The sequence below is a fragment of the Rhipicephalus microplus genome, chromosome 3 (assembly GCF_043290135.1).
Source record: "Rhipicephalus microplus isolate Deutch F79 chromosome 3, USDA_Rmic, whole genome shotgun sequence".
In the NCBI taxonomy this organism is placed as follows: Eukaryota; Metazoa; Arthropoda; class Arachnida; order Ixodida; family Ixodidae; genus Rhipicephalus; species Rhipicephalus microplus.
The window spans coordinates 70,832,404-70,858,443 of NC_134702.1; the positions used below are offsets into that span (position 1 = coordinate 70,832,404).

General features: G+C 42.3%; 2 protein-coding genes across 3 annotated transcripts; both read right to left on the reverse strand.

Moving 5' to 3' along the window:
* Positions 1–4: 4 nt before the first annotated feature.
* On the reverse strand, positions 5–17,830 carry LOC119173604 (S-adenosyl-L-methionine-dependent tRNA 4-demethylwyosine synthase TYW1). Of its 2 annotated transcripts, none has more exons than XM_037424414.2 (14): positions 17,577–17,830; positions 16,567–16,694; positions 16,387–16,473; positions 14,870–14,971; positions 13,518–13,712; positions 13,058–13,154; positions 12,209–12,303; positions 11,217–11,312; positions 9,657–9,907; positions 8,758–8,867; positions 7,900–8,213; positions 6,105–6,215; positions 5,426–5,593; positions 5–3,021 (listed from the first exon to the last, which is right to left on the reverse strand). In XM_037424414.2, the coding sequence occupies exons 1-14, from the start codon at positions 17,665–17,667 to the stop codon at positions 2,809–2,811; spliced, it is 2,058 nt and encodes a 685-aa protein (XP_037280311.2). In that variant the 5' UTR covers positions 17,668–17,830; the 3' UTR covers positions 5–2,808. The 2 variants fall into 2 exon arrangements, with proteins under 2 accessions (XP_037280311.2, XP_037280305.2); XM_037424408.2 differs by having other exon boundaries at positions 11,217–11,315; positions 17,577–17,828.
* A 594-nt stretch (positions 17,831–18,424) lies between these two features.
* Positions 18,425–25,965, reverse strand: LOC119173594 (SREBP regulating gene protein). Its single transcript, XM_037424401.2, has 5 exons — positions 25,715–25,965; positions 25,353–25,509; positions 24,302–24,453; positions 22,404–22,517; positions 18,425–21,968 (listed from the first exon to the last, which is right to left on the reverse strand). Exons 1-5 carry the CDS (start codon positions 25,814–25,816, stop codon positions 21,861–21,863), a joined length of 633 nt encoding a protein of 210 aa, XP_037280298.2. The 5' UTR covers positions 25,817–25,965; the 3' UTR covers positions 18,425–21,860.
* Positions 25,966–26,040: the final 75 nt, after the last annotated feature.

Below are 26,040 nucleotides of genomic sequence, written 5' to 3' on the forward strand. Positions count from 1 at the left end.
TGCATTCTTGTGGGAGAATCACTTTATGTGATAATTTCACATCAGAGCACAGTTGCATCTAGCAACAGTTGACAACAAATTGCAATAAAACAATGAATTCGGGTCTCAGTTCAGTCCATAAAGCATGACGATCTTGTTTATGTTACACAAAAGAGGTCAATGAAATCACAGTATGAATACATCCAATGAAAAGAAAAAAAATCACAAGCCTAACATCTTCGGTGGCAATGGAAATTGCCCTTTTCTAGATCTCCAAGATTTAGAGCTGTTTCACATATGATTCTAGTGCCAGCTGTACAATGAAAAAACTAAGAAGGTGTGCGTAAAAAGAATGCAGCAATTGAATAATGTTGCCACAATTAGCCTTATACAAATTCAATTATGTAAATATAAACACGGCTTACAATCCCGAAATAAATAATTGGCCTTCGTTAAAAACAGATCAACCTTCTTTGGCAAGCAACAAAATAATGCTCCAGTTCAATTATGACAAAAAGAATAGAATATAAAAACAGAAAAGAAAAACAAAATAGACATACACAAACACAAGCAAAAGGTAATTGGTTGTGTCTGTGAGAGCGCTTAAAAAAGATAATGCGTTGTGTAGAGCGACTTGACACACCTAAACAGTGTTGTCAAAATAGCCATTGAAGATTGAGAATACCATCTAAATGTCAGCTGATAAAATGCACAAATTCATTCTGTACATACTAATCAAATCATGCAGTTCATTTCTATATTCTTTTCATAATCAGAAAATGGTAAAAAAAAAACAATATCATTATTTGCACATGCAAGACCATTTTGCTGGACTGCATGCACTTTCAGTCAAGACCTACGAAGGAAAATTTGTTGCCCTAACAATTTTTAGTTGATGCGAAATGCCCTAAAGCAACACAGAGCCTGGAGGCTATGTGTACGACACAAACACCCCAAAAATGACTTCAAAACATTACATTATATTGTGCACTACACTATATTATGCACCTGCATTAGTTAGGCCTAGCACTTAATTGGCTCAGGTTTAACACTTTGAAAATCATTCGCAGGTTGCCTGCACTCTGAATAAGCTTTCTTTTTTTCCTTTTTTTCACTTGCACTTGAGCACCACAGACTTCCTTTCAACACAGCAGTTGCACCAATGTGGCTGTACAATGAGCTTGTGCGCATTAAAGACCAGTCAACAGTTTAAACATATGGAGTGATTGACAAAAAAAAATATAATGCAAGTTGCTGTACTTGCTAAAGAACTGCAAGGGGGTTAGGCAAGGTAATGTGAATTGATTCCCTTGCAATCTTTCTTTCTTTTTTGCATACTTCATAGGGTATCCAAATAGCATCGTCATAAGTCTCTTCAACTCACACGGAGTAAATCAACAAATTCAAAAGGTTCACAAGGCTGCACCTACACAATGTATCTAGCACATTGTGTATAGTGTCACGTGCATTTGCTTCAGCCCTCAATTCAGCTATGCAGTGCTAGCAGTGATTGGATCAATGCCGCTTTGGAATAAACAGTTAGCTCGGAAAATGGAAGGTGCTGGTGTTTTTTGTGCACTTTTATTGTCGTCTAAAACTGAAAAATAAAATGGAAAAAAAGGATGTTTGTGAGGATGCAGGAGATGGTCGGATGTGTTCTATAAGTGAGATGCATTGTCTGGTTGCCAACAGTGTTAACAGCTGTTGTGTAGCCAGTAACGCACAACCTGTATATGTGTTTAATACTTGATGATGTTCTACAAGGTGCCTCGGAAGCTTTACCATGTACCTGCAACTCGAGGCCATTCAAACTTATGCGGACACATTAGGCGAACAAACTTACATGGACAAATTAGGTGGACTTGTGCAGAAAAATCACAAACAACTTATGCGTACACATTTGATGGACAAACAGAAAGCTTGCAACACGCGTGCACTGAGCCATTCGGTTCGAGTGTCGTGTGCACCGCACTGCTGCCGTGACATTTGTAGAAAAAATTCTCAATCTCTTGTGCCTGGTAAGGGGCTGCTTCGCAGTGACGCTGGTGAATCAAATGAAACTCTTGTCAGCACAATCGTCTGGTTATGAATTGTGAATGACAGGAAAAAGAAGGAATCCAACAGAAGGAAACAATATCTGAGCTCTACAATCTGCATCATGGCCTGCAGTAGTGCTACACAGCAAGCATGCAAATCTTTACACATGGTCACACACAGAAACCTGCTTGTAGCAAGTGATGAAAACTACACACACACACACATGTACTTAATACATGCAACAGCTTTTCCACAAAGCAGGATCCAACAGTGGAAGCTGCAGATAAAAGCTATTGCCATCTCACTCATCACATTGGCACTAAGGACAATGCGGTAAGCTGGAGTACTGAGCTTCTGTCCAGTTCATCATGACAAACATGGGTCTTTGTCACTAACATCTGCCCAAACCACACAAAAGAAAAATAAAGAGCTATAAAAATGAAGTCAGGATCATTAAGAACACAGCTCTACAAAGTCACCTTACCACATGCTGCAACTCGCAACACAGTTTTAATTGTGCGGTGTCATTTGACATGCATATGATACAACATGTGGAGCAACCGACTTCTAATCACAAGCTTGCCCCTTCTTCTTTAGGCACTTTGCTGAGACACTGTACAAAGGGTGTTTTCAAGCTCAAGATGTTTTTCCTCGGTGCCCTTTCAGTGGTGCTGCCCGTAATCTTTTTGATTTCAAGATGTGCTGTGCACCACACAGAGCTCAACTGCTGCAGCCTTCTGCGAGCTGCAGTGCCTGGCACTGGCTTAGGGTTAACGCTAGAACAGCTTATAGCTAGCACCCACTAATGTCCTTCTTGGATCTCCTCAGCATTCTCGTGTCACTGGGGTCAAAGCCACGCTCTTTGGCCCCAAACACTGCCCAGTGTGGGAGAGGTGCCGCGTAATCCAGAGAAGTGAACGATTCGCCTGTCTGGTAGAACCTCTGCACCAGTTCGTGGAAGCGCTCATAATCAATCCACGTGTTCCATTGCCCGTCGAAACAGAACTGCAATGAAGTAATAAACAGAACAGTTAAGATGGCTGTGACATTTTCGGTTACGCTCAGGATTTCATTTTCTGCTGCCAGTGTTGATTAATTAGTGGAAGTGTCAATTTGCGAATACTTTTAACAGCAAAGTTGTTGAGGCTTCTTCATTTCTTCATGGTGTAGCACTGATCCCGTGGCCTAGAAGTGTGGCAAGAATGGGACTTGGTAGGGAGAGAAAGGGTTGCACGTTGCACTGTGACACTATAAGCAAGAGCGAGGCTTGGCAGAAAGGCGAAGCAATGCGAGGCATGCAACGATGACTCATGGTGAGGCTAAGTGGAAAGGGTGAACTATGAAAGACATGCCCAGATGTGTGAGGGTGAGCGTGACAAGGAGAACCATCAGCTTTGCCGTTTTGACCCTGCTCACAAAATGGAGCTGGCCACATTGCTTTTTAACCTAATTGTTAAGCTGTCTTTTCAGAAAGGCAGTTTTCTAGGCTAATGGTGGTCTGACTTCTATAATGAAATCAGTACCCAGGCTGTGCCTCTAACGCAAAATGTTTCCATGGCTGTCACGACGAAACCACGTGCTTAGAGAGCACAGCCAAGCTTAGTTTTTAGTACTCCATCCTGAAAAACGACCAATCTGAGAAATATTTAAGCAAATAAGCAATCGAAACAGGCCCACTTGGAAATCAGGAAAAAATGGTCAAGTATCATGATGATTCACATAAAAAAGCTAGCTATAATTTTGCGCCTTCGTCCTAGGGAAAAAATGTTGCACTGACACACAGGAGCAGTAGTTCTGGTCCGAAATTTAAAGGGCCTCTAGATCAGCTTTAATATTTTTCAAAAGTTTCAAGTTAACAAGTGCGTTGTGACCGGAATGCCCTCGTGATCAACGATTCCATATGTGGCAGCACTAAGAGCCGCTGGCGCACTGCGCCACGAATTCAAAGAAACAATCTCTCCTCCTTTCCGGGCCTTTCGGGCCTCCGCGTGAAGGCAACAACTTGAATCTCCGACGCACAGCACATTGATGCTATGATTAGTTGAGCGATAGTCTACGACTTCCGGTTAGTCTGCAAGCAGCTGTCCGCACTGCTTGTTGCTGTTCATTGTGCCACCTACATGCATGCACGCACTTGAGAATTAGCTGCTGCTGTCCGTAACACAGGGTCCATACCAGCACGATTTGTATAAGCACAGGCCAGCGCAGCAGCAGCAGCGGCTCACCAACAAGCACGCAGTTGATGAATTCGATGGATGAACGAAGTCGTGACAATTTTGTAAAAAAAACTTGTGTTTTTTGAGTAGCATCTCCCCTTAAAAAGTTTATTGTCCCATGGCCTGTTGTATTTCATGATTAACGAAATAATGACATTGTCGAGAAATCGGCTAATATAACATGTCAGGTCATCAAACTTTTGTATCTGAGTTATTAGCGACTGAAGGGCTGTGTAATAATGAAAAGCTTTTTTTTTTATGCAATGATGCATGAGCAACGCACAAGTTACCTTCACTGGACCAAACTTTTTCAACACAACTTGTGATTAAACGTGAAATGGCAGAGAAAATTAAAAAAAATGCCAAGCAAGTGCTGCCACATCTGAAGGGTCTCACAAAGTAGCTCGAAACGAGCTAGTCTCATTCAGAATGCTCGTGGAGAGATATTATCTCAAGCAGACAAGCCACACTTGTAAAAAAATGTTTGAACACGGTTCAGCAAAGACAAGCTATGCTTGTCTAAAAAATTAAGGGGGTCAAGTCACTTCCATGCAGCAAAAGCCTCCCCCTTAGAACTTCAGTTCTGCAAATTAAGGAGGAAACAAGGACCAAAACAAATCTCTTCCTTCTCTTTCACAGCAGATATAACATTTTATATAAGTACACTCAAACCTCCATATAGAAACATGGATATAATGAGATATTGCTTATTAAGGAAGTAAATGAAAAATATCCTTGCAATAAATATACTGTTAGGAATTAATGTATAAACTTTTTAACGAATTTTCTGATATAACGAGCTTATTTTCTAGTAACATGCAACCTTGTTATGATGAGATGTGAGTGTAGATGTTATCTTAGATTACGCTCCGCCGTCTTACGTCTCGGGTGTCGCAAGGTTGATCTGCGTCACCTCAAACATCGCTGTGTCACCTCAAACATCGCTGCACAATCTGTTGGAGCTGGATTATAGACTTCAGTAACAGGGCCAGTTTCAGAGGCGTTACTGCTGACACACTGTCGTTTCATGCCAGCACTAGATACGATAATTAAATTATGCTTATTTGGCTTAGCCGGTTGCTGTCTAACAAAATTTCAATAACATGAATCGAGGCAAATCAGAAAGCCTAGGCAAATATGAGTGCAAAGAGAACGCGGCATTTTCATTTTTAGATCAACATGTGCCCACTCACCTTATTGTGCGCAATGAGCGCGCAGTTGGAGTGCTCGTGCTCAGAGGCAATGCTGTAGTCGGGAAGCAAAGCCACCAGCTGCTCGACAAAGGACAGCACCTCCTCGTGCCACGGCACATTGCTCATGGTTAGGCGGGCACCTTTGGAATCGCCGCAGTATGTCACACCCTGCGCATACCAACACCGCATTTTCATAATCGTTACGGAGCTGTAAAACAGCACTTGGTGAGCTCATGCTGTGCTCTGATGGCATCCTGGCCACGGTTCCCACACACGAAAGATGCAATCCACCCATTCATCACTCTTGGGATTGCTAAGCAAAGTGACAGCTACACAAAGTGATTGTGATGGCATGACTGATGGCTGGTGCATTATTAAAATGACTAGGTCCGACACAACGTGACAATTCTATGTAATGTTTGTTCTTGCCACACGATACTGTGGCTCCGCAGTCATTTTAATTCAATTGGTGATAAAACATGAAACGGAAAGGATGTAAAATATAGACCCAATAGTTAAATCTTTGACTGCTGTTTATGAAGTGTCACTGATAATTATGTTTCTGTGCAACTGCTGTGGATTATTCCTTTATAATAACCAAGAGAAAACAATCAACACGTAGAAGAGGACAGAAAAAAAGGTCCCGCTAATAAAGCAACTAGGAGCGAGCCCACAATACCTTGACTTCAATGAAATCCGGCTTGCCGAGTGCCACAAGGTTGGCATAACCTTGCATTTCATCCATGTTCCACTCTTTCACCAGTGTGAGCCTATAAACTGTCCTCTGACCCTAGAAGCAAGAAATGAAAAACATGGTCACCTTCTTAAAAGTACAGTAAATTCTCAGAAAACAGAAATCTCTTATATGGAGCTGCTGCCTAAACAGTACAACTGTCACTAATACTATTAATTTCGTACTTGGATTCTGTAACTCTCTCAATAAACAGAACTCCTGTTAAATGGAATTAACCCTGGTCCCTTCAGGTATCGTACTACTTACAGGTACTCATAGGCTGTATCTGTATCAGTTGTCCAGGGAAACTAACAAGTCAAGGCAGCAAACACATTTCTTCATTCTTAAACACTTCACTATTATCATAGACAGGCACACATAAAATGTAAGTTGTCAGTAATACACTTCCAAATTGACAGACAAAGTATGTGGAATGTTTTTTTACCGGAATGCAGACTAAAAGGTATTATCTGATAGAACTTGAATAAAACAAAGCATATTTTTTATTATTTTAAAGAAAAAGATGTTGCATTAAATAATGCAAGACATTAATCTCACTAAATTTCAATACTCACTGGCTTCACTGTCACACTTAGTGACAACTAAAGTACTGAGTGCGAGCTCTGACCAAAAGACGTCCATGCGCCCCCACACTGAAATGTTGCCCAAGAAATGCCAACACAGTTGAACTTAGTTATATTTAAGAATCCCTTCATGGACAAGGAATACTTCCCGATACTAACTGGCAATTCGATACTCCTAATCTTGCCCACGAAGAACCTAAAATAAACTGTTTTAAGTCTTTGCTACCTCTTTACAACACACAGGAAAGGCGCACAGGAGGAAAACATTTCTCAAAAAGAAACTGCGTTCAGCAGGCATTCATTTTTGCTTGTCTTGAACCATTACTCGGAGTACCTAAATATGATGTAACAGTCACAACAGTAACATGTAATAATCACAACACTGAAATGCGAGATAATATTGGTCTGATAATATGTATTACAGTCGAACCCCTTTATAAGGGACACTGATATAAAAGACAAATAGGTATAAGAGACACCAGTGGGCCTACTAAAATATGGGGTTAACAGGAGAATGCATTTGAGGTACCCTGATTATAAGAGACATCTCATATAAAAGACCAGAATTGCTGCCCAGAGCATGTCTCTTACAAAGGGGTTCAACTGTATCTCTGGTTTGACATACCAAAACCACAATATGATTATAACAGACACCTAAGTGGAGTGCACGGGCCTCTAACATTTTGCCTTTGTCAAAATACGACCACCGTGGCATTGATCGAACCTACAACCTTTGGGTCAGCAGGCGAGCACAGTAATCGCTGCTCCCTTGAGACGGACTCATGTAGGTCTGCTACGATTAATTTACTATCACAGCTTTATTGTACTGGCAGTGGATGCCTTAAATTTCACACAAACAATTTTTCAGAATTTATGAAGAATAGAGGCGAGTGCTGATCAGTTTCGCATGTCCTATAATGAAAATAGTGCACTTTAGCCATGGCTTATTTTAGTGTAACTGAACTCGCAGGAGAATTTGCCTCTGTCGTGGCATCACAGGAATGAACAAATGCAATTGGAGTCTGCATTTACACCAGCCACCTTCAAGATGGGCTGCAATGTACTGTCACTGCATTTCTAGACTGGCAACTTCTATCAAAATTCTATAACATTTCCACCTCTTGAAGATCAGCGCAAGTCAGTGCAAGCTGTCTAACCTTGTCAGCGAGCGTAGAGAGGCTGTCCTGGAAGCGTTGCCAGAAGTCTGGAAAGAGGGGTCTGTCTATGCGTTTGAGTGCCTCACGGCTGCTGGCATCCACTGACACGTAGAGTTGTGTGACAGGACCAAGTTCCCGCAGGGCCTCGGGGAACTGGGCATTGGTCACCAGGAATGTGGAGATGCCCTGGTCGTGCAGGAGGCGCACCAACTGGCTGATCTCTGGGTACATGATGGGTTCCCCCACCAGAGAAAGGGCACAGTGGCGCGCTCGCAGGCCCTCTTCCAGACGCTCCCGTAGCACGCCCGGAACACCTGAAATCAATTCACGAAACTTCAGCACCAAAAGGAACCAGAACTTGCTTGAATTAGATTCATTATGAATTAGTAGTATATATTTATAGATACACACATACTATCAAAGCTACTTTTGCAAGTCCACATGGCTATCAATAGTGTGGTTTTCTTGTTAGTCTTAAAACAACATCGAAGTATATGTGTACACCAGATGGTTGTCTCTATCACATTGATCCATAGATCTCAAATGTTTCAGTTGCTCTTTATCTCAGAGATCATGCGTCGGTTCTGACAAGCAGTAACAGTGACTCTTTCTTTTTGTTTCAGTGTCAAAGATATCTGTTCTTGCAAATTTCGCACGGGCTCTCCTCTGCGTTTACAGCCTCAGAAATTAGCCTTTTTGTGTGGTGAAAAAGTATCAAGCAGTTGGACCTCAAGAATCATAAACAGCTGCGAAAGAAAACGCTGTTTAAGTAGCTACTTCTGAAGCAGCATTCTGTAATCCTCTACTATCGGTCAGTTCGCTTTACAGTGAAATAATCACACAAGAAGCACGAATTACCTTTGAACTCCCTTATCATCTTGTAGTGGTTTTTCAGTGCGTTATCCACAATCATTTCAGGCGAGTCCATGTTCCACTTCCACTCAGTTCCTACAGGATTCGTGTGGTGCCTGAAATGCATTGCAAGGTGTGACTTATATACAGGTCTGCAAAACGCACTCAACTGTGCAATTGCCTTGAGCAATCTAGTAAGTGTTGCTCACTACAAAGGCTCAGGGGTTGAGGTCGACCACTGCTAACACAACTCTGCACGTTTGTATAGTGGTGGTTATCGAGCTATGCGTGTAGATCTAAGGACTCAAGCCTTCGGTACACAATTGGCTTTCATAAAGATGCCATCTCAACAGCTTGCTATTAAACCCATAATCTTGTACTGAGCAACACAGCCCCATTTAAACTTAGTGGCTGCACTGAATGTCACACAAAAGGGGGGGGGGGGGGTAAAAAAAAAAGAAGCTTGCTGTATAACTCACAGATACATGAAAATTTAGCAAATTTTAAGAGTTGGTGGCTTTTACATGCTGAAAATTCAACTGGAGGGTTAACATTCCCACAAAATTAATGTAAGCACACTAAAGGATCAGAATAACGTCCTGGAATTTTTATGTTCATTCACCCACAATGTACCTGTGTTAACTTGCCTACATGACTGGGCCGTCTGCAGTGCCTCACTAAAAAAAAGTCTTCGCTCGATTCCCACCGAGTTCTACCAGAAATTAGTGCCACCATATTCTGCTGAAGATGCCCAACAAAATATTGTTCTCACACACCAAAACAAAATGGAGAAAAAGAGAAAGAAAAGAAAGAAAGAAATGCGACACCCCAAACTATGATAAGTTTAACCAGGGCTTCAGTGCACAAGTATCAGGATGAGAGAAAGCTGACAGCACTTGCGTTACCTCCAGCAGAAGACGCACTTGTTGGCACAGGCAAGGCTTGGGGTGGCCTCCATGCAGCGGTGCGACTCGATGCCGTAGAAGGTGTGCTTGTAGCAGCCGCCTCGACCACGAAGCATGGCCTTGGTCCAGCGGCATAGCTTCACCCCAGAGTGGGAGCCAATGAGGCGGTAGCCCTGCTTTCCCAGAGACTGACGCAGCAGAGGCGTCAGCATGTCCGGTCGAGCCTCGCTGTTCTGCACGGTCTTGGACTCCTGCGATCCCCACAGGGCTTGGCAGTTACGCAGGCCTCATTCCGCGAGTTTATGCAAGAAGGTGAATGGTCGAATTCACTTTCTTTACTGCCCGAGCTACACTAAATCTACACTCCCAACTGCTGACAATACCACTCACTGCTATTTTACAATGAGTCTTTTTTAGCTAGACACAAGTGCACTAATAAGATAACTCTGCACAGATAAGATACTAATAAGATAGTGCACTAATAAGATAACTCTGGTTTGACAGCTGCATTCTTTACCATCACTACACTAAATTTGGTGGAGGTGCTGGGTAGCTCCTTCAGTTACTGCTGTGCAATTGCACTGGGATTGTGACTGCAGCTGCTGATGTGATTTGGCCAAATAATGTGGAATCAACTTAGAATAGTATTATAGCGTACTATAAAGAAACACGAACACATTTGTCATGAGCTATGACACAACTAGCCCGCACAATATATTTTTTTAATTGAAAAAAGGCATGCGCAAAGGAAGTCGAAGCAGCTTTGAATAATGCTAGCAGGATTTCACTTTCTGTAAAATATATAACATTTTAAAATTATTATTATGCTTAAGGCATATAAGCTGGTATGACAACAAGCTTTTAAACATGAAAGAAAAAGAATCAATGTAAAGATAATATGTTCATTTAACCTTGAAGCGAGGCTTCGTGGCAGTGTAGATTACTCCTGGATAGGTGTACTCACGGTATAGCACCTGTCCACTGCAGTAAAACCGGCTTTAAAGCGGCAGTCCCATGCGAACATGCATATAGTATACATTCATTTCGAATACTTCGAAATTTCCAATAATTTCAAAGAGAATTCAAATACTGTGATCTTCTTTCTAATATTTGAAGTGCTCGAATATTTGCACAAGCCTATGAAGGATTCGTTGTTGGTGCTTTAAGCATAATTCAAGCTTGGATCATGGCTTTTCAAGGGTGTCTGGTAAACTAACACAGAATCACCTCCACCATATGCCATGCTGTTGTGATAACAAAGAATGAAGCAGCAAAACTGGAAGTAACATCACTGTTCCTGAGTGGGAAAAAAAAAGACAGAGAGAGATAGAACAATGTCATTCTGTTAGCATTGATTCAACAGCCCCTGTAGGCTGAGCAAACTGCTACACTTTAAAGCAGAAAAGTGCACTAAAAAAAGTATGAACAAGGTCTTTGGGTCAAACATATAGAGCTGGCACTGAAATGTATTTTTTGGCACTGAAACATATAGAGCTGGCACTGAAATGTTTAATTGTGGCACGACATGCCACAATTAAACGTGCAACAAAGTGCACTCACCTTCGACTTGTTAGCACTCCGGACGTTGCCAAGGTCTTCTAGGTCAATCAGTTCAGGATCACCTTCATCACTGGAGCTTTCATAAGCAACATTGTCCTGCTGAAATAGCCCAAGAACCAATCAATAAATCATTTACAACTTCACAACACAGCAAATAAAGAATAAAAGGCTGATGTTAATCCGGAAGTCTTATAGTACTAACTGAAACCCATGTTTCCTTCGGAGCTCCTTTACAAATTATCACATATAAAGTAAACAGGCGCTTGCTCTGCTTTGGTACAATCTGGTGCCAATCAAGCTTTTAAGTTTTTTTTGTTCGTGGTGGTGGAGGGGAGTCACACTATGAGATGGCAATCAAGGATGATGATAATTCGATGGACATTAGCAGTACATAATAAATATGTTGATGTCCTTGTGAGTGTTACAATGACGCAGTAACACGAAAGAAGGAGACCTGACGAGTTCATCGCCTGCCACGCATTGTGTATAGCACTGCACACAAAGACCTCAAAAGAGGGGAGTTGTCCAGGGCCCTGATACTAAAACATCACCCCTACAAGATCTCTTTCATAATCTAGCAAAAAAAGGAAGGGGAAAGAAGTTATAATCAATAATATAACAAAGTAATTTCATAAGAAACCTACTGCAAACAGGATCACCTTAGTTCATGACCTGTCAAACTGCTCTCCGCATACCGCATGTCTATGTACCTATCTGGGATCTTTCTTTTTAGGTAGAAACTTACACATTAAAGAAGAATGTTGCTCCGAAGCTTACTGTCATTTGTCTGGTTGTTTGCAAATGCCGAAGTGGGAAGCACAATAGTACTAAATGGCAAACAAGCCATTGTATGGCAAGTGCATGATTGCTACTACGGACAACAAAGCCACTAACGATACCATTAAGTCTTCTCATCAATTACAAAGATGACAGCTGGGTGTAACTGCACTGTAGCAATCCAGCAATTTCCAATAATGTTGAACTTAACTCACCACAATTATAGCTTCACGAGGTTGGGTGGTGATGGATGGCCTTCCTTCCAGGTATGCTAAAACCTCGTCTTTCCAGCCTGGAAACTTGCCTGTCCCTGAGATTTAAAAAAAAAAAGAAAAAAAAAAGGAAGGAGGAGGGGGAGACAAGATGAGAATGCAGCAATATTCTAGAGCTTTTCACAAGAAAAACTTGTGGCTTGTGCTCCTTCAACAAGTTCACTGCAGCAAGCGTTCTCGGGGTATGGTTTTAAGTGCAGAGTGACCCACCGGTGGGTCATGACATCTAACACCAGAAAAAAAAATGCCTTTTGATTATTCATACCCTCTTGCAACTAGAATTGTACCTCTGAATTCATGTTTGACGAAGTTATCAGATCAGCAAGCGGATGCATGCTTGTAACATCGATACCGCATAGGAGAGGCACAGCCCATGACCCCCCCGGTGACCCACGCTGCAGTGAACATGTTAAACCACTTATGTTCTCACTATTTGGAAGAACTGCAAAGGCATGACAATCAATGAGCTATCCCTTCACACGATGAGACCATGAATCAAAAGGTATGAGACAGCTGTCGCGGCAGAGCTCTCGTAGTATAACCCAACTGACGTGAGTGAATTAAGCTGAGAAAAGCATGCATGGCTTTCAGTCATGACTTTCTGTGAGGTGGAGAAAAGGTAAGAGAGAGAGAGAGTGTAAACAATTGCTATTCCGGCCAACATTAGCCATGACAAGTCGGCTCTAACAGACCTCGAATAATGTGTCTACTACTGCCTCTGTACGGAACGCACATAACAAGTACTTAAACTTTACTTAGATATATGCCACTTAAGTTCAGCAGCTTTCTTACCATATTTCCCTTCATCGTGGCTTTCATCATTGAGACAAAGGGGAACCACTGGTGTTGCATGCAGCTTGGACAGCCAGAAATCCATATCTTTGGCAACCTAAAGATGGCAAAAGTAATTATTAGTGAGAAAAGTTCAGCCATAACCACGCTTCAGCAAGTCAGACATCTCTGCTAAATCCTAGCAATGTTCAGCCACGGCCTCCATTAGTGCATTAATAGAGAAACGAAAAATATCATTTCGTATGAATTCAATAAGAATTTATTACACTACTTTACTGATCAATAAAAAATGTATGCTTTCTAAAATGCCAATTTAGCACTAACCAAAACATGTATTAATGAGGCCCAACCAAAACTGCAACCACCGAGAAACAGTAGAAGCTCTTTCATTCGAATGTAGCAAAGCAGCGAAATTTTAAAGACAGCAATGTTAAACGACAAGAGGTTATTGTAAGCGTACCTTGTTGTAACAGTCACCATAGGCCGAGTCACCCAGGCCATAGATGGCATAGCTGAGACCCTGGAGGTAGTACTTCTGCACTCGAAAATCAGCGTATGTGTCTTTCAGCCAATCATAGAACCATGTGGCTTCATCTGGTGGTGAGCCATCCACGTATGTTGACACGATGAAGATGCAAAGACCCTTTGCTTTCACCTAAAATTTTTAACATAACACGCAATAACAATGTGTCAGAGAAGAAACACAGCTGGGCATTTCGGCAGGATCTACTGACGCAATGGCAATTTTTCGTCCACTTCAACTCATTCCAATTTACGCCACAGCTAAAAGCAATTAACATCCTTCATGCATTCTCTGACATAATTGCTTGTACGGTACATTTGGCTGAGTTTACAATATAAATGAGGCCTTCCCAAAAATTTCTTCCGTTTCAAAAAGGGAACTTTTGTAGTTTGCTACTCCACGTTCTTAATGAGTACACCGACAGATGCACTAATCATACTAGATCATTTTGTGAAATTCTTATTTTTGCTGAGCTTCAATCTGGACTAAGGAGTTCATGAAGAAATGTCTTCAGTCAAAATTGAATGACAGACACCAAGTGAGGTTTCTCTGTTGGATTACAGCAGTAATACAGGAGGAAGAAAATAATTTGACATGCCACGTGCTTTTTTTTTTTAAAGCAAAGTCACAGGAGACATGCAGGTGTGAGAGCCCCAGCAAAAGTGCTATCACATGAGAAATGTAAAATGAATGCAATGCATGTCTGTATAACACATCTCATGAGAAGTGTCTGTAAAAACTAACAGGGACAGTTGGATGTGCGGGTAAGCATGCACCTCAATGTTGAAGTGTGAAAAAAGAAAAGGGGCGTCATTCTGTCTAATTTGTTGCCCTCCACTTCCATATTTTTTAATATAATTTAGTTCAAGTGCCTGTAAGTTTCAAACAAAGCCACATGTGACTTGGAGTGAAGCTCTTTTTTACCTAGTGTCATGAATGTTAACAGAATTTTTTCTGAGGGGGTGTAAAGCAATGTTGCATTGCAACGAGTGGGGGGAAGGAGGACAATTCTTTTCACTGAGTAAGTCCGTTCTCAATGCATTTTTGCACGCTCAAGTTTAAAATACGCATTTTGTTGGGGTATATATGTGTCGTAATCTTAAAGGGCTAATATGTTCTTAGGTTTACCTAAATGAAGGCACTCGTTATAACTAACAATGGCACATCCATTTCAATAAATCGATGTGAAATAAAACCATCTCCAGCAACTGAAACGTGCCCGACTAACAAGACCCGCTGCTACAACCTTCAAAAATAAAAAATAAAACAAAAAAAGGTGTTGTCTCTACCTGACTAAGAAGACATTCCTCTGGCTGCACATGCTTCAAGTTAACCATCTCCACATCGTAGTCCAGTGCATCCAGCTCGGCTGTGAGCTTTTCCGACAGAATCTGCACCCATAAGTGAAAACACATTACTGGTAAAATCCACTACCTAAACTAGAAAGATGACGCTAATAATAATAATAACAATAATAATAATAATAATAATAATAAATTAATAATGGGGTCTAAAGTCCAAAAACCTCGATATGATTATGTGGGATTCTGTAGAGGAGGAAATTCGTAAATTTCAACCATCCGGTGTTCTGTAATGAGCACTGGCATTGCAAACTGCACGGGGCCTCTGGCATTTCACTTCCATCAAAATGCGACCACCGCAGCCGTGATCGAACCCGTGGCCTTAGGGTCAGCAGCCGAGCACCATAATGGCTACACTATTGAGGCTGACATAAAGTAAAAAGAGGCAGCTGAAGCTTAGATTTAGAAGTAATGATGAATGGTTCTGGTCTCTCATTTACGAAAACATTTAGATGCTTTAACTATTTACGACAAAGTGCATGCAAATACATGTACAGGCTAGAGTTAATCATGAAATCGCACATAACAGTAATGGCTGCCAATTAATTGGAAGAGGCAATTAATAATTAATTGCCTTGACAATTTAGTGTGATATTTTAGTCATTAATATAATGAGAAATGACTGCTAACTTGCAAATTCAGCTGCTTAGAATCACCAGCGGATCGTAAATATGTAGACATAAACGTAATTTAAAATGGCGCATTCAGGTGATGCTATCGTGTTAGCGAACATAAAGGACTCGCACCAAGCCAAACTTCAAAAAAGGTAGAATCTGTGATCGTGTGCATTCTCAGCCAACCACATTAGGGCACGCTTTCAGTTTTGCATTGCATGGTTCTACCGGCTAGCAAAGCCACTTGACATCTACTGAAGGTAATAGAGTTTCCTAAAATTAACTAGAGGGGACTCTGGCGCTGTGATCGTTCACCAACCATGGGAATGATGGGTAGTACACAGATTTGCCTAGTCTTCGTGCTTGCGGGCGGCGAATTGCACTTTTGGCTTTGTTTATTGCTGTGTTTCGGTTGTGTTTTGAAGGAAAGAACGAAGCCTTTTGAGCTTCGTGACCAAATTTGGAATGGTAAGCTTAAAAGAATAAGGTGGTGCAGCACAACCTCTGAGAATTTGCTGATGTTTGTTTCGTGAGCAAACAGCTCCAAGCCACACGAACACACATGGAGTTAGAAGTACGAAGATTATACATATCCGTGTACTACCCATAATTCCCATGCTCGCTGAAGCGCCATGCATTGCAGCTCCCATAGACACTATGGCTATAGTGTATATTTAGGGAACTCTAGGCTGAAGGCGACACTCCAGAAAGTGAGCGGCTGAGAATGATGCTGCGATTTTCTCGCTTTTCTCTTCTAGTCAGGAGCATTGGACACCCTAGAATGCATGCAGCCAGGAATTGATTTGTCGTCAGACACCACTAATGACACACCTTTGCATTTCCCGTCTGAGTGCCATACAGGACTTTGACTGACTTCCCATTACGTTTCCTCTGCCTTTGTTTGAAGGGATCCTGTGTCTGAAAAAAGTGGTAAGTAAACATTTAAAACCTCTGGACAAGCTGTAATAGGTGAGAAGCTTATTACTGTGAGAAAAGGTATCCCGGAATCACCTTTATTTTGGAAAGGTTCAGCTTTTCTCGAGCAATGACAAAAAACAGCACCGCTAAGACACCTCCGCATAGCGTTGTGGTGTAGCTGCTAGGATACCAGTCACTTCTTGATTTTTCATTGACATTTCCTGGAAAGAAAAGCATCACATGTTTAAAACAAGATGAGTTATATTGAAATACACTGTTGGTGTATCGCTAGTTAGAAGTAGAGAAGGTCCACGACTCCGTCTAACGCAAAAAAGAAAAAAAAATTTTCTGATGGCTCTTATATGTTTATAGAGTTTCTCTCTCTCTTTTCACGAACTGTACACGTAGCTTGCAGTATAAGTCTGGAATCGAAAGATTGGCGCCTCAGACGGGTGACAACCTCCAGAATGAAATTATCGCACTTATACTTCGCAGTTGGGCACATTTTTGTCTTGTCTCTCCGCAGACAACGCATATCAGCTTAGATTTTCTTACCTGGACTAGAATTGACTTGGCAGCGTCACGTCAGATAAACTCACAAGCAGCTCGCGGTATTCCCAACAACTCGGAAAGTTTACCATGGCAATTTACGTAATAAGCAGTTCGAGCGTATGCATGCATCCAGGTCTAAATTTCGTGTCAACATCGGCGCGTACGTAATTCAGCTCGATGGTCGCGTTTGGAAGTGTACAGTAGAGAAGATCCTTGTGGCCGTGGCACACAGCCACGCTGGGAGTTGGAGTTAGCGTTAATACATAAGGACGGCAACGGGACATTCCAGGGGCATGAAACAAATTTTATTCTGACTAGTTTACTTTCTTCTATTCAGGAGGAAGCCGGACGATCGTGTAGAAGAGAGCTACGAATCAATTAGCTTGGCAATACAATTGCGTACGTAATCGCTTAAAAGAATCAAATGACGACTTATTGCTTTGCCCCCGGATAATCTTCAGACGTGGCAATGTCGATCTCCGTCTTTTGAACGACCACGCGCATTTATTGGCATGCAAAGCCCATTGCTCGAAGTAATGCATACTACTTGCCTTTCGCGAGAACCGTGGGGGAAATCAGCAGCGCACATAGGAGAGATGTGGCGAAACAACGGGGGAACATTACAGCAAGTTGCCTTCCCATCGAATTCACTTTATTTTTTCTGCGAATCGTGCAGCGTTTACCGCAGCTCAACACTACGGCATACACGCTAGTAGCACGCCATCAACGTCGCTTTGCTGATAGCAATGACGGTTCGAAAACTCCGCGCTCACGAGGCAAACAGTTGACTCATCGTAAAAGCGCCGGACGAAGCAAGGGGATTCTCGAAAAGACTGCACGCAACACAACCAATCAGAAGAGTAAAAAAAAATTGGCCAATGAATCACTGTCGAATCATTTTGTTTCACGCCCGTGTTTGTTCTACGCGTAGGTGTCGTTCTGAAACTGGACAATCAACCTTTCGAAATGAACACTCGCTTATCATTCTCAGTATTCTGCAGGGTGTGCCGAGCTGAGCGGTTTATTACACTGTACACACCTCCACCTTACGCGCGTTCAACTTTTATTTTCTATTCTTTTCATGCATGCCTGCTTTCATGCAAAAGCTACTTTCGGTTTCGATGCAGCACCGAATACTTCCCGCACATGCTAAAGCGAACTCCGCAACCGCGTTAAAGGTAAATCGGAATGATAATATGCAAACGGCCTATGTTATGGTCTGCAAATGTCTCTGTAAGAGCACTGCTCATGCACAAAGTCGCGATGTTACTCACGGGTCCAACGGTGCACTTGCTCAGCTGTATTTGATGTTTGTCCATGGCCGCTTGGCTTCGAAGCACCGAATTGCCTTTCTCAACGAGTTCCCAGAATTGGATGAATTAACACGTAGAACATCACATTGTAAGCATCAATATTTTATTCATACTGAGACCCATTCCCTCCCAAACTTGTAGAAAGGCAGCTATGTACATGCATAAAGGCAGCCGACAACAACATTCTTCACAATACAACACATACAAATCCCCAAAACAAAGTAACAACAGATTTACATGTCATAATCGTGTGCAAAACATCAGTGCCTATTTATAAGCATACCATGGCGCATGGAGAAATTCTCCACTCACTGCCTGCAGAGTTTTTGCTTAAAACCTTAGAGTATTAAAACTGGGTGTTCAGGCCTTGGGTTTATTTGGTACGCATACTACTTGAAAAAAAAAAAAAAAAAAAAGTGGCTGTTGCGCTAACCGGAAGCGTGCTTTGCATTCAATGCATGTGCACTGAGAACAACCAAGGCCTCTGGACACCTATCTTTAAAAGTCCTTTTGATTTGTACGACAACAGGTATGTGCAAATGATCTCACCAATAAAGTTTTCAAACTATGTAGCATGTGGCCTGTGTAAGAAAAATTCCTCTACCGTGCCCCATTAAAAAAAAATCTGGCGTTTAAGTGGGAGCTTCTAAAGCTGACATGACCCAGAAAAATGTAGCAAATGCAGGAAAACAGCCTCAAACCACACACAAAAAAGCATAATTTCTGATGACAATATAACAATACGATTGTGAGGCATGCTGTAGTCAAAGGCTGTGGAAACTTCGACCATCTCGTGTTTTTTAGCATGCACCGCACAGTGCACAAGCCTCAAGCATTTTGTCTCCATCAAAATGCAGTCCCCATGATTGGAATCGTACCAGTGATTTTCCGGTCAGCAACGAAGCACCATAACCCCTGTACCTCTGAAGTGGACCGTAAAGCAGCATAGTCTGTCAAGCCCTGCATACTGGGGGTGATATATAGCAGAGATTCTGTCTTTGTTTTGATGTTCAAACGCTTGCTGTCGACAGATGAAGACAGCGATTTGAAAACAACAGCTACCTTCTAGCCGTGAGTTAAAACTGAATGTCCAGAAACTTGACAAAGACTGAACAAACCCAAGATTCCATCTCTAAGCAGATATGGTAGGTTCCACTCTAATGCAAGATTACTGTGAAACGGAGTACATGTCCGAAGGCATCTCGCCAGAAGCCTTGAACATATGTGACTATAGTAACGTATGAAAGAGGAGTCGTCACAATGCACTGTACAAGAGTTGACGCAAGTATGAAAGAAACACTATGTACATAACCCCTTCAGGCGCTAGTTCTGACGAACTATCTGCAACCATGTCATATCTACGCAACATAATTCTAAGGCACTTAATGCTACATTAAAAAAAAAGGTGATACATACTGTGCAAGTTTCAGTAATTAATTGCAACTAGCATGTCATTAGATTTCTAATTATTCTGCAATCAGTCACGTTCCATTTTTGCATACCAAGAATTAAATCAAGTTTTAAAACATGCATGCACAATTTGTTTTTGGTTGCTTTCATTTTGATGGAAGAAAAAAGTGAGAATGGTCTAGGAACAGCATGTCGAACATCATGGCGCCTTCATCGAAGTGATCGGCTGCAATGATACGCAGCCTATGCAGAAAGTTCAGTTTCTCCTATGCACTATGTATCTAGCTTCTGTTTGTCCACCAGCCGGAAGAAATGGCAAACACAAGTTGTGCTCTCTTAAGCAAACACTGCACCTGAAGGAGATAAATTGATCTAGGCCAATATGAAAGTACTGGTCGCTTAGACTGGCAAACAGCACAGAATTTGAAAATACTCTTACAAATGTGAAAAAAAAAAAAAGCCTCTTCTTCAACGAAGGCAGTTTTTTAAGCGGCACATATAAAGCCCACAAGGTATCGCCATTATAGTACACATTTGTGACAAAGAGTGCACTTTTTTTTTCTTTTTCTACAAAAAGAGGCTCGACTCTGTGACTGTTCTACCAAAGTAAAGCAGGACAATGTGAACCATGTGCAAGACCCATATATGAAGCGCGTACCGCCGTCTCGATGATCGTTGTTCGTCATCTTCAAGAAAACGTGCAAGGACACTTGTATCTAAGAAGCAGTAATGCCACAATCTCTGTTCAACCCTTTCCAGCGAATGAGTCCTACTCATGACTGAAATCATCTCGATGATCTTCACAGCACACGCTAGCCAACGACATAAAAAAGCAGGCAGATGGCAAAAGTTGCCAACTCGTCTAAGCTTAAATGCTTGCGTCGGCGTGTTGCACCTGTACACCGGATCGCAAGTGTGACATATTGTGTGTTGAAATACGTAGCTCAGTTTACTGTGGGCTTGAAAATTATTTTTGAGCTGGAATAACCCCAAAGTATTTGATGGTAATGAGTGTTTCATAAGGTGTCACTCTGTGTAGCAGTGCACTTAAAAAAAACTTTGAAAATGTAACAAATAAATATTCTGAGGTTTTAGTCATCTGTGAGCTAATCAGCAGATGGGCAGCTGCAAACTTTAAAAGTTGAACCAAATCATGCCGCACCGCAAAATAATGTTTTGTGCAAGTCTGACAGATGAAGAAGTTTTGAGTTATGAAGCAGCGCTGCGTAGACTAATGAAGCCGACGAATCCTGCTTCATGTGCATTCCTGCTTAGTATACTTGATCACTTAACCATGTTATTTTTTTCTCAGTTCTTCACGTTGGTGACAGTGAATCACAAGTGGCTGAGGGTGCCTGCACCGTTCTCGCTTCTGTTCAAAATGCAGCCTGCTACGAGATCTGCCTATGAAAAATCCATTTATCCTGCATAGTACTGCTGAAAAGCCAAACATTACCGATGATGACTACCAATGCCCATTTGTCTTGAGCAGCTTGGACAGACCGGTCTGTGCTATAAAGCAACAATGACTAACAATGACAGCCTGAGCAATAGCCACTAACTACGAGCAAGCCTACGCAATATATCCGTTGCTTTTTGCATCACAGGGCCACTGTGAGTGCTTCAAACCAGATATCTCAGAATAACAGCTTTCGAAAAATTTAAAGAATACAAGCACAGGAAAACACAGTAGAAGTTCTTAAACCAATGTTCCTACAGAGACAAAGCAAGACTGAACTACATGCACAATGAAAGTACGTACATCTTACAATAAAATTGTTCACCGGGTCCGACAATTGCGATGTAATAGCTACAATGAGCAAGTATTATCAATAAAGCGAGATTAACTGCTAATGCAACAAAATGAGCTGCTGTCATGTGCTCGCTGAATCATGCCACTTTAACACACCAGGCACACATACTTGCTTTCAAGGCAAGCGATCAGCTTTGCCTTGAAAGCAGGAGCACAATAAAGCGTAGCCCACTGCAATGAGGCACTTGCTACGCTTGGCTAGCTAGCTGGGCACATTGAGTGAGCTCAGATATTGAAAGGCAGCAGCAACCAGAACAAAACACCGGGAGAATTCCACATAGACGTCAGCAGCTGATCAGTCACTCCTTCATAAGCTGGCTTTGCGTCGACATCTGTTGGCTGGGCGGCTCGTCAGCATAGCAATGCTTTGCCTTGGGATCACGGTACGAGTTCTCATGATGCACACTCTGTTGGAAAAGCATAGATACATATGCTCATCATAATTGTACTCGCCAACAAGCATGATTAGTACAATGAAGTGGACAACAAGCTTGATCACTGCTTCCTTAGTGCTGTCCCGTGCAAGAATGTCGACGCGGTGCACACCAATTTCATAGCCACATAATCAATTCGACTGCTTGCTATCCCAATGTAAATACTTCGTGTTGTTTCTTACAGTGTTGGTTAGTTAAACAATGCAACATTTGAACATGTGCTATGCATTAAAAGAACTCCTCATATCATGAAGTTGAAGATAAAAGTCAAACTTGTTTTGCAGCGACTTAACACCACACTTCTTGCCTTTGTTAATACTAATATTATTAAAAGCCTTCAAGCATAGGAAAACAGAGTGGACTTTACATTTAATGCTGATCAACGTACCACCACAGAGCCATACGTACATCAGACGAGGTCCTGCACTTAGTGAGGCACAGCTCGAAGTGGTCGGTGATGGATGCCACCAACATTTTGAAGGTGTCTGATGCCTTCCCTAGGATCTTCTGCAGTATTGTGATCTGCGTGTGATTGCAATATGACTCTTTTATGCATGAAGTGTTCTAAAACAAGAATAGGAAGTGAAAAAAAAAGGAAAAGAGAGGGGGGAGAAGAGAGGCAACAATTGAAGACAAGACAGTGGGTCAGCCAACACTATACCACCAAACAACTAATAAATGTCTACAACAGTGCATGAACAGGGAATGAACATATGAGAAGTGACATAAAGGCACAGATTATTGCATTTGTACCTTTTGTCTGTTGTGATGTTCACCAAAGCCAATGCTTGGGCATATTCGTAATCCACAAGTATGTTTAAAAAGCGAAACATAGACACAGGATGGAGGAGACACATAACACAAATGCATACAGCACATGGCTTTTCTATTATGTCTGGTTAGAACTTTTGAAACATAGTTTTTTCTTGTATGTACCTCATGCGCTGTTCTAGATAATAATGAAAAATAAACTAGCAAGAATTAGCACCCCCATCGAACAACATTGAATTTGTTTATGTTGCTTTCTTCCCATGAAATCTGCGACGTTTTCTGACACAAAAAATGCAAAATGACTTTTCAGAAAGCTACAACAAATATGAATGTCTCCTCGGTGCGTGCAGTGTCTCAGTGTTTTTTATTATTATATTCACACAAAAAGCACGGCCACATTTGTGGCACTATATTCTACAGCAGTGGCACATGCCCACTTTGGCTCTGTAGCCTTCCCTTTGTTGCCACAAAAAGTCCCCCCCCCCCCCCCACCGGAGAATAGAAATGGCTTCCAAAGGGGACACCCCTTGAGGATTGTGTACCACAACTGTGCCAGTATTAGGAAGAGTGCTGTGCCCTTTCTGTATGTGTCTTTTGATAAATCACCTAAGGTGGTAGCACCTTGCAATGAGTGGCTTGAGAATTTAACGGCACAGGGCATGAAACATGCAGTGAGTCATACTATAACTGTGCGACATAGCATACTCTTTTAACAGCAGAGCTGTTTGAGTCCAGAGTAAGGCAGGTGTCACAGAGAACTCGGAGAGTATGCACATAACCACTGAAGGCAGGCCCAGCAGTTAATAGCATAACACAGCCACGCATAGTATAGCATAGCATGAGGGTGGGAAAGAGAAGCGAGATTGAGGAGGGAGTAGAGGAGGATGGTAGAGGGCAAAGCGTGGCATAGCTTTTGTATAGCACAGCTTACGTGCCACAGACAGTGGACATATGCCAAGCAGTTTCTAGCATAGCATATCCATAGTATAGCAAGGGTGTAAGAAAAGAAAGTGTGATGAAAATGTGAGGAGGAAAAGGAGAACAAGAGAGAGTAAAGCATAGCACAGTCTTGTATAGTACAGTTTAAGAATGGCATGGGTGAGGAGAACTGATGTTTGGGAAAGGAGGTGAGAGGGTAAACCATGACATGAGCATACACAGTATAGCATAGCGAAGGGCGGGGAAAGAGAGTGAGGTGGACTAGTATAAGGCAGAGCAGGAGGAAAGGAGGTGGGTAAGAAATATAGAAAGAAATGAAGCTAGATAGATCAATAGATAAAGAACTCAATCTGCTTTTGCCAGGGGGTGGGGCTCACTTGTTAGCTCTGCTGTTTACTCAGATTTCCCTGGCGAAGGACTGGTTTAATTTTTCTTCAGAGTAAACCTGCCACTGCAAGGAGATATGGTGTACTTTATTATTCTAGCAATGCTCAATGTTTTTCTTTCGTTTCATCTTAACAAAACTGTAATTTGAGGACACACCAAGTTGAGATGAGGGGAAGACTACAACACTGCAAAGAAGCAGTTGTCAGCACCTTTTGCGGATGCATGCAGCACGAGATGCAGTACTCGTAGATGCTGCAGCAACCATTGGGCTGGCACGTATCGCAGCAGTAGCGTCGTGTGCTGGAAGCTTCGGCGATGCAACAGCCATTTGATGCCACCTCTGATCTTTGGCAGACGTAACCTACAATGCCAACACCAGTTTGTTTGTTTTTTAAACAATATTCCAGTTTCCGTGCCACTGCTACAGGCTAAACTCTGTCTGTGCCACAAGTATTGGCACATTACACAATACCAGCGATATCAACCTAGCAGGTTTTTTAAGTTCCCCTAGACGTGTCCTTTTGGCCTGAAAAATACAATCTGTACCACTCATGCGTACATAATTTTGTTTCCGCTTATCTTCTGCTTTATCGAACAGTAATTTATGCTTCAAAGAAACCTATGATTTAGCCGGCATCCCTATATCACCCAAAACAATCATCCAACAAAAGCTTCGCGCTGCTCTGAATTTTGGCATTGCAAGCTCCCATTAACAAGAATAAGTTATTAAAAATGTAATCAAAGCAAAACTCCTCAAGAGAGCAATAAATACATAACGTTTTGAAGAACAAGAATACTACCCGATACAATATTTTTGTTCTTAAACTTCTGTTTTAGACGAAGGCAGCACCAAGCGAATCACAACGTGCAGCAAATTTACGGCCAAGTACGGGAGCACGCGCAGGCCGCTTTTGACTCGCGTTAAAAGTCAAACGACACCGGCCTTTTCTTGCCGCATAAGCGGCTCATGTTCCGGCATCGTGCCAACAGATTGCATTTAATCAGCTCAGTTCCGGAAAGGAATACCAATAGCATAACGTAATAATTAGATAAGCGCACGTGCAAACACGGGCCAGATGATTAGGTGCAGGGTCCGAAAGTAAAACACTGCTGCTTGCGTTTAGCCAATGAGCGTCAGCGAAAGTATTCGTTTGATGTTCGGTTGCTTCACAAAACCCTTACGCAGAACTTGACATTTACACCTTAGCACTCTAAACGCGCCGACCCCAAATCGGATCGCGACCGCCAAGCTCCACTTACCTCGATCATCTGCTACGAGGACTTTTCCTTGTACCGAGTTTCTGCAACTAACGGGGGCACTCGAGTTGCCCTTTTCTTTATCCACATGCCACTTGAAGGAACTCGGCGGCAGCGAAATCTTTCCAAGAGTTTCGTTCGTCTCGACGCTCAGCGAATCCTGAAACCAAAAATTCACACGCGGAAATTAGGCGCAAGCGTAGGCCTCACGACTGCTCGATCCGATCCCTGCGTAAACAAACCGGCTGAATCGCGTCCGGCAAAGCAACTTCTCCTTTAAAGGTTTCTCTGCATCAGAGAAGCACCAAGGAGCGGTGCCGAACCAAGAGGCAGCGGACACGAGAAGTCGGCAGACCGTGACCCACCTCGGTTAACAGCGACGATAAGCAGTACAGAAGCGACACGCCGAAGATGAGAGCGAGCACAATCCTCTTCTTCAGGAACCTTACAATGACTTTGGTCACCATTTAATTACGTCTCCGGTGGCCACAGCATTACCATAAACGCAGCTGTCCGCTGCCCGCAACGGCTGCGCATCGCTACGACACGGGTAGCGTCCCCATAGGTAGTGCGACCGTACGCTTCAACGGCTGTCCGTGTTTAGGAAGAAACAACTGGCTTGAAATGGCTTGAATCTCTCCTCGAACTGGCTCAGACATTAACTGAACTTGGCTTGCGGCTTAGCTTGGCT